This window comes from Gigantopelta aegis, chromosome 3 (assembly GCF_016097555.1).
Source record: "Gigantopelta aegis isolate Gae_Host chromosome 3, Gae_host_genome, whole genome shotgun sequence".
Taxonomy (NCBI): Eukaryota; Metazoa; Mollusca; class Gastropoda; order Neomphalida; family Peltospiridae; genus Gigantopelta; species Gigantopelta aegis.
In genome coordinates, this window is record NC_054701.1 from 88,301,568 (window position 1) to 88,310,700 (window position 9,133).

General features: G+C 36.8%; 1 protein-coding gene across 1 annotated transcript; it reads left to right on the forward strand.

Annotated features, from left to right (window-relative positions):
• Positions 1-483: 483 nt before the first annotated feature.
• On the forward strand, positions 484-8,813 carry LOC121369272. The gene is made up of 5 exons (XM_041494234.1): positions 484-1,287; positions 5,020-5,173; positions 5,676-5,834; positions 7,071-7,201; positions 7,788-8,813. The coding sequence occupies exons 1-5, from the start codon at positions 1,190-1,192 to the stop codon at positions 7,849-7,851; spliced, it is 606 nt and encodes a 201-aa protein (XP_041350168.1). The 5' UTR covers positions 484-1,189; the 3' UTR covers positions 7,852-8,813.
• Positions 8,814-9,133: the final 320 nt, after the last annotated feature.

Here is a 9,133-nt window from a genome sequence, read left to right on the forward strand (position 1 = left end):
GTATTTATATCCGTAGTGTTTATGTCGATTGATATGCTGCAGGTAGGAGTTTTAGCCACATATGTTACTATTGTCGTCTATGGGATTTGATTTGGTAGTATACACCCTATACCATATTTGAGCATCTCTTGTTCTGAGAATACTTACTCCAGCATACTGTTATTTCAGATTGTCTCCTAATATTAATCACGAGTGATTAGTTATCTTCTGTTGAATTTGGAACGCTATGCTAGTAACATCTAAATCTCATTGAAATCACGTTAATTTCTGTAGGTGAATATTTATATCTTGTTTTTAATTTCCATGCCTGAGCTGACTATTCCTTCACGAACTACATCCAGTAGGATACTTGATTGTTCAGTTTCTGCAAGATGTTCGAGATTCAAAATTTGATGCAGTTTAAAAATGTTTGAATATTCTATTTGAAATTTGATTCGATCAGAAATTTGAGATTCGCAGGGACCTAATTAATAAAAAAATTACTATGTTGAGTTGACCAGAAATTTATGAAGTGAATTTCTGAAGTTGTTTGAAACATTATTTCTAGATATGTTTGACATCCAATAGCCGATGATTAATGAATCAATGTACTCTAGTGGTGTCGTTAAACAAAACAAACTTCTTATTTCTAGATATGACAGAGGTAGTTTGTGGAGGGGCGTTATAGACAAATTGACAGGTTCCAATTCATATTGGTTTCTTATGGTACTCCTGCGGTTCACAATCATCTCCAGTGGCCTACAGTAAACAACTGATTGATAACAGAATGACTAATACCTCATAAGTTGTACTACTCTCTAGTGTGTGATACTTGTAGGCAGCTAGAGAAGTGTGGGAGGCCAGTGGTAAATATATTGTGATTGATAACAGAATGACTAATACCTCATAAGTTGTACTACTCTCTAGTGTGTGATACTTGTAGGCAGCTAGAGAAGTGTGGGAGGCCAGTGGTAAATATATTGTGATTGATAACAGAATGACTAATACCTCATAAGTTGTACTACTCTCTAGTGTGTGATACTTGTAGGCAGCTAGAGAAGTGTGGGAGGCCAGTGGTAAATATATTGTGATTGATAACAGAATGACTAATACCTCATAAGTTGTACTACTCTCTAGTGTGTGATACTTGTAGGCAGCTAGAGAAGTGTGGGAGGCCAGTGGTAAATATATTGCTCCTAATGGTGCTGTGATGAGGACGTCAATTCTCGGAATTCACCAGTACTGGAACACAGATGCTGTTGTTGCCAACACTGTGAACATCTGTAAAACAACACATTACGACCCAAGGTAGATACTTTATAAAGTAGATAAGCAACTGCCCCCACCCACCCCAGTGCTGGAACAAATCTCAAATTTTGGCAAAAATTATGAGAGATATTTGAGCAAAAGGAGCTGGTCTGAAACCGTTCTACCATGTATTTCCATCACTCTACCCACAATTTTTATTTTTTTATTTTTTTATTATTCACCTTTCCCTATTACGAAAAAGCCTACCTTCTATCCAGGGTGGAAACAGAGGACAGGTGGTCAACAGGACTCAGGAAGTTGTATCAGCAATTATTATAGAATATTATAGAATTCTACCCACAATATCCATGTAAAATTGTCTAGTGATTCGTTTGCAACCCTATATAGCTGTTTGGCAGTAATGCTAATATGAATAAATGTGGTTATCCAGATTCTGGAATTTTCATTTAATCAGCCTATGTTTAAAGTGATCAAAAGGAAAGGAATATTTGTTAACAACACCCCAGCACATTTTAAACTTACAATCATTCATTCATTTCAACTTATTTTTGTGCTTATATTCAATTACGGTTCAAGCACATTGTCCTGGGCACACACTTCAGCTATCTGGGCTGTCTGTCCAGGACAGTGGTTTAGTGGTTAGTGGTTAGTGAGAGAGAAGAGGGTGTAGTGGTCTTACACCTACCCACTGAGTCGTTAAAACTGACACTGGGTGGGAACCAGTACCGGGCTACGAACCCTGTACATACCAGCCTTATGTCCGGCGGCTTAAAGGAGACCGGACACCAAATCATATATACGGCGTAATGAATTGTTTGCCGTCATAAACCACAACATGCAACTACCGCACTCCCCTTAGTGACTAAGTTAAGCGTGCCAGTCTTGGTTGGGTTTTTTTTTCCGCCGATCTCCGATGTTTTCCGGAAACTGTCGACAATTGATGAGCTAGACCCGTGACGTCATCGATGAGAGGAAAACTGAAGAAACTACCAAGCAGCATGGACGAACTTAGCGATTCGAGTGACGAAGAACTGTGTCCAGCTTGTGCTAATGGCATCAAACCGTATCAGTTTGAACCACTTATCAGAGACTTTGTCCCTAATCCTGGAAATGTTGTCTTAGACGAAAATTTTGATGAATCAACTGCAGACGAAGACGAGGAAGCCACACGGTCATAGACTAGCATACAAGCATTTTTTTAAACATAATTTTTTATGACATTTTTAATGTAAACTGAAGCAAATGGACCTAATTAGAAGAAAAGCACACAAAATGTAATAATATTTCATCATAAATCTTGTTCAGCATAGATGTAAATATGACACGTCAGTGGATATTCCAGAGGCCGATTTCGCAAATTTGCAAAAAGCGTCCCCTCCTCACCAAAGCAAGATATAATAATTTAACAAAAAACTTTGTTCTCTTAACTAGTTACCCTCCAAGTTTTAATGTGTTTGGTTAAACCGTGTATTTTTAATTATTAAGAAAATGTGTTACCAGTCTGCCGAAACTGTCCACAGCCGGGTACAGAAACACAGAAATGTTGGAAAATATACTGTTGCCACATACTGACAATCACTTTACAACTAATATGTCTTATCGACAATATTATTATGTAATTTTTGCATTTATGAATATAAAATACAACAGGCCCATAGGAACTGGGGAGGGGCGGGCCTAGGGGCTTGTTCTCCATCACACACTCTAGGAAGAAAATGTAAGTTTTAAATTTTCACTAGTTTGCATAAATAAAGACGATATAAAGATAAAAAATCTAGTTTGTATCCCTCACTAGAGACTGTATCTCCCCCCCCCCCCCCCCCCCCCCCCCCCCCCCCCCCCCCCCCCACACACATACTTCCTTTTATCTTTATGATTTTGTAATCATGATTTCAAACCAACTGTTTCAGGTAGTTTGCTCCACATACTGACATAAAACACATTTGTTATATATTGGAATAAAATTAAAATAATTACAATATATCCAGTGTTATTTTCTTTAATCATTCATGGAGGAAGAAGGAAGTCCTGATGAAAATATATTACAGGTCAAATATATTACAGGTAAAACAAAATAATATATGATGCTTATTCCATGTGGTAACTATTGTTAATTTTGCTTTAAATTGCTAGATGCCAAAAGTGATTAATTATATTATTTTATGGTAACAGTCGAAAATTAGACGACCAATTGTTTCAACCTTGTGAGCTTTTCTTTATCACATTAATTTTTGCCATTGTAACCAAAATCTGATGTAGAGTTTATACCCAGTCTGTCAGTGCCCCCCCCCCCCCCCCCCCCAACCCCAAGTTATTCCTACAGGCCTGTAAAAACTAAATATATTCAAAGGAGTATATTGGGTGGTTATAGGTTTGAAATGGGTTTTTTTTATTGAACATTTTATTTCATGCACTTTTATAAATTTTAAACAGCAATTATGTTACTATAATCTATCGAAAAAATCAAACATATATATATTAATTTCTGAGATTTTTTTAGTACATACATATAAGTTTACCCTCCGCACCCTCTGGTAGAAACCCAGGGTAGGTATTAAAATAATTATTTGGTGTAGAGTATTTTTAATATGACATACAGAAAGCATTGAAAAGTACAATTTTATTATGCTTTAATAATCGACACTAGCTTTAAAATTATTTAACCATCATTCCTTCTGGCCAGAGTACATATGTTGTTCCTGCCACAAGTGTTAGCATTTTAATTTTAATGAAAATATACTGAACTGACGATAAACATTGTTAACTAACGTAATAATTCACGTTTTGAAGGTATTTTATTATGAGGTTAACAAACCAACTAGATCAAGAAACATTAGTATGGAGTCGTTATGGGCTGTCGGTGAAAATTATGCGTCCATGTTTTAAAACAACTTTCGGGGTTTTTTGGAAATCGAAACCATGATGTTGGCCGTTTCTTGGGATGCATTGCTGTTACTGTTGCAGTTAAACACTGCGCAGTTAACCATCATATAATTACATCGACAGTATATAATAACACTAATTATCTTGTAAATTAAATTTCCGATAAACCTGGAGACAAAAAAACAAAAGACGACTAAAAGGCACAACCAAAAAATCAACACGTGTACCGGTATTGCTTGGTAACTCTCACCGATGACGTTTTGCCTCGCTTTCGTTCAGATCTATGCATAATCCCGCCCACTTCTGTTTTTACCCCAAACCTAAGACGCGCAGCTGACAGGTGCCTCGCACCGAGCCGGGCGTTAGAGTAATGTGGTCTTTGACGCTAACTTAATCCATTACACACTACATGTCTTTTGGTGTCCGGTCTCCTTTAACGATGACGCCACCGAGTCCGGTAAATTTACAATTTGGTGTTTAACATATGGTTAGTTCAATGATTGATTCAAAGAATAAAATGTCTCACTGCCACCTACCAAAACGCAACAAGGGATTGTTCATAAACAGAAGACTGGGCAATTTAAATACTACAAATGTCATTATATATCAACAATTATTGGAGTTTTGTTTAAAGATAACACTAGAGCATTTGTTCAACGATAGCACCAGAGCACAATAATTAATTAATCATCGGCTATTGGATTCTGACACATTTTTCTCTTGGTAACAAGGGATCATTTATATTAATATTACATATCAATAAAAGCACATCTAGTTTTGACATTTTAAAATAATTTCATTTATTTTATAGATACACCTTTTTGTTGTCATTAAATGAAAGAAAAATTTCTGAAACACTACAATAAAATATTACAAACCTGTTTACAGGTGTCAAGCTTCCTGTGTAGCCGTGGTAACGGCAATTAGTTTGATGTTAAAGAGAGGTGAGCGGCATGTAAAATCGAAGGGCACGTACAAAGTGAAAGAAATCATCGAGGACAGCTACGAGATGGCTAGCAAGTGTTTGGAAACTGAGGAAGAGGTAATAGATACCAGCATGTGTAGTACCAGTGTTTCTTTTCAATTTGACCTAACTTTAAAGTAATGACATTTTCCACGAGATAGCCATCAAACGTTTGGAAACTTGGGAAGAGATAAAGGATACAGACTGTTTATCACTAGTGTTTCTTTTCAATTTAACCTCACCTCAAACTAATGGCATTTTCCTGGAGATAGCCATCAAGTGTTTGGAAACTAAGGAACTGGTCAAGGATACCAGCATGTGCATTACGAAATGTATAGAACTCTTCAGAATTCCACTAACAGACAACAATCTCAAGAGATTTCACGACCTGAACATATTCCTCTTCATATTAATGAAATATACCCATTACATATTTTGCCATCCATTTATTATAGCACCTGTAGTAAACTGCAATCTGTCTTACAAGGCATACCATTTATGATTGTTCCAGGCTTGTTTCACTGTAAATGTTTTATTAAAAGTACTGAGCTGTGTTAACTTTTACTTCTCTCACATTCAGAAACAAGAACTGAGGAAGTATATGACATGTGAGAATCTTTCTGACCTTATGCTAGATGAGAGCGGGAAGATTGGTTACACATACAAGTGTTTGGGGTCAGGTTTTTGGGCCTTGAAACAGAAGGATTTCAGGAAAGCCATGCAGTGTCTTGTTATGGAGGTGAGGAGTTTTACATCAAGAAACTTTTGCACATCATTGCATAAGACTGAATTTGGAAAGATAAATTCTGTTTATAGCATTGTAAAATACAGTTGAATCCCGTTGGCTCGAACACCATTGGGGCTAGAAAAAGTGTTTGACCCATCGGGTAGTTCGACCTAACCATTAGGTCAACATCGTGTAGGTGTAACTCGAACTTCATTTTTGGTTTCAGTGTTGCAGTGCATTCGACCTTTCCGAGTTTGACCCAATGAGATTCTACTGTACTTTTTATCTACGGTCGATGACAGTCACTTTTCACATCCTTGTTTCGTAGACAATAAATATAGTGTCACAGAATGACACAACTAGGTCTGCTCAGCAACAACAAGACACATTTCTTTTAAGATGAAACATTTAATATCATAAAAACACAAACAATTAATACATGTATACAATCAGTCCTTCAGTCTTTTTTAGTTACATGTTAACCATATGACTGGCATTTATGGTTCCACAATGAAGTCTTTTTCCCCTTTTATTCCTAGAGTGCATAGTGTAATAGTTTTCATTGAGCTGTTGGTGCAAACAAACACGTCAACTGTCACATATTTCAAAGTTAAGCTACACTATGAAACACATTGCGACTAATAATACACTAACAAACACAATAAATGCACATACATACATATGTATCCACACATATAGCATATCTTGCTGTAATTTCACTTCAAATCCATATTTAGTCAATTGTACAATTTTCAAATTATATGGTTTTCTTCATCAAACACAGTGCAATGTTTTGGTAATTGTCAAGAAAAAAAAATTCAATAACAGTTTGGCATTGGAATTTTCCAGCATGTAACCAGTTTATTGATATTGTAAGGAGGTGCCAAATGACGTCGTCTGAATACTGACATTATTCAAATTCAGAATTATCTATATTATTACAATGCTTTGCCACATTAAAATAAAAACTTACCTCGACTCCTGTGAAAATTGTTCCAAGTTCTATATTGAGCAGACAAAGCCATTTACAGGTTGACATGTTTTTATTTTTCATAATTTTAGACAAAATATTAAGTTTAAATTTTAAAAAATGACTACCATTCGTTAAATATATCATATCTAAAACATCACCATCCGTTATGTCGTCAACGTTAGTAGCATGTGAGGGGTGGGATGTAGCCCAGTGGTAAAGCAAATTGTTGATTGGTTGGCCTTCTATAATTGTTTGTCATCATTTTATTTAATCAGGCTGGTGATGCAGACACAAACTGTGCAGTAGCTGGGGCCCTGTTGGGGTGTAAACTTGGCCTGGCTGCGTTACCTAAGACCTGGGTGTCGAAACTGAAACATCGTGCTTGGCTTGATGAGAAGATCAACAGGTATGTCAGTGGTCAGTGTTATAAATGGCCTGCTGTGTGAACTCACCCATTGGGTTGTCATGCCACAATGTGAATAGATCAGGCCTTTTTAAGGGCCCTTATGGGCAACCTAGGGAGACATATCAACATCAGCTAGGTCTAATTAATGAGCTACTCTCGACTTACTAAATTCCAAAAATATACGTAGCTCCCTATCTTTACCTTTTGGCTGACTATTCAAAAATGCACCTAACTTCCTTCAACAAAATGCGCACCTATTCTCTTTGGCATAATCCTACGGGACATTCCAAATTCCATAGCACCATACCACCGTCTGCCTGTTACCGGCTCCGGTCAGGCTGCTGGTGCTCCCTTGCATCTGCCAGTGCAGGCGGTCCCCCCTCCTACCCACCCAAACCCTTTCTTGTCCTAGACAGAGGAACCAGCCGAGGCCAGCACCTGTGCCCAGGACAAGCATGCACTACAACAGTTTGCTCTGAATGTGCATGTTAATTCTCTTGAATTGAATTGATCTCACCCATTAATACATTCCAAATGGTGATGCTTCTGAAGGGTCTGCTTCATCTTTTATTTTCTCTTATTTCAGGTTTCTCAGTCTACAGACAGAAATGAGAGAGAAAAGTCTGAAGACTGATCAGTGTGTTAAGTGATTGGTAAATGTGGAAGTAAAACAACAGAACTGTGCAACTTGTCAAGTGATTGGTGGAAGTAAATAGTATATCTTTTGTATAACTTGTCAGGTGACAGATGGAAATAAAAAACAGATTTTCTGTGATTATAAAGTGACCAGTAGAAGTAAATAGTACTAAGACTGATGGAAATAAAAAGCAGACCTTCTGTGTAATTTGTAAAGTAACTAAAGTCATCAGACTAAAGACTGGTAGGTACTGGGTTCACATCCCAGGCAGAGTGAGTTTTAGCATCTCATTGTTCAGAGGTGCAAGACCACAACAGCAAACATCTCCCTCACTAACCTCTAACCTCCAACCGAGGTCAGATTGCTGAGGTGTGTGCCCAGAACAGCATGTTTCAACAGTAATTGAATATAATCATGAAAATTAAATACCCATCAGAAAACTCCCACTCCTTTATTGATATTTATTAGCATAGAACTAATCAAAGGGTAGGCTTCAACTTGAAAACAAATATGACTACCAGACAACTTTGTATTATCCATTCCGTTTGTTAAGTCCCCAGGCTTCCATGCACAAAGATGTCCATTGTTCTTGTTAAATGTTCACATTTTCTAGGAATGGTACTACCTCCCTTTTGGAAATCATGATGTTTGAGATTTGCCATTCCCTTTTAGTCTGTTCCACTGACTATCCATTATGGCATTTTCAAGTTTCCTGTTTATGGCTTTCCAAGTCAATGGTTATTGTGTTGCTACTTTTGTTTCAGATTCTCTTCTGAGATTATTTTTGTCTTTTACATTACTAGTTTTTACCTCTAGTGGATATCTATCTAAATCGGTTATGCATCAGAACACTTACATGTATACTAACCTATAGTTGTATATACGGTACTGTTATTTGTGTAAATATTAACTTTGGAAATATAATCATACTTTGTTTTATTTTACTCTGTAAATATCTGTAAATTTTTGTTATAATTACATGTGTTTTGTTTTCAATGAATTTCTTCAAGAACATGGCCATTCTTTCAGAATCTAAAGAATCTAAAGGTTAGAATGCCAAGTGACAAAAAGATGGCCATTCTTTCAGAATCAAAAAGGTAGAAGGCCTAGTGACAAAAAGACGGCCATTCTTTCAGAATCTAAAAGGTAGAAGGCCTAGTGACAAAAAGACTGCCATTCTTTCAGAATCTAAAGGTTAGAATGCCTAGTGACAAAATGACGGCCATTCTTTCAGAATCTAAAGGTTAGAATGCCTAGTGACAAAAAGACTACATAACAACAGGGAAGTGCAGACA

Bases quoted from the DNA above. Each gene is read 5' to 3' on its own strand.
- LOC121369272 (XM_041494234.1), top strand. From the start codon at position 1,190: ATGAGGACGTCAATTCTCGGAATTCACCAGTACTGGAACACAGATGCT. The intron at 5,835-7,070 runs GTGAGGAGTTTT...TTATTTAATCAG, and splicing joins TGCAGTGTCTTGTTATGGAG to GCTGGTGATGCAGACACAAA. The intron at 7,202-7,787 runs GTATGTCAGTGG...CTCTTATTTCAG, and splicing joins CTTGATGAGAAGATCAACAG to GTTTCTCAGTCTACAGACAG.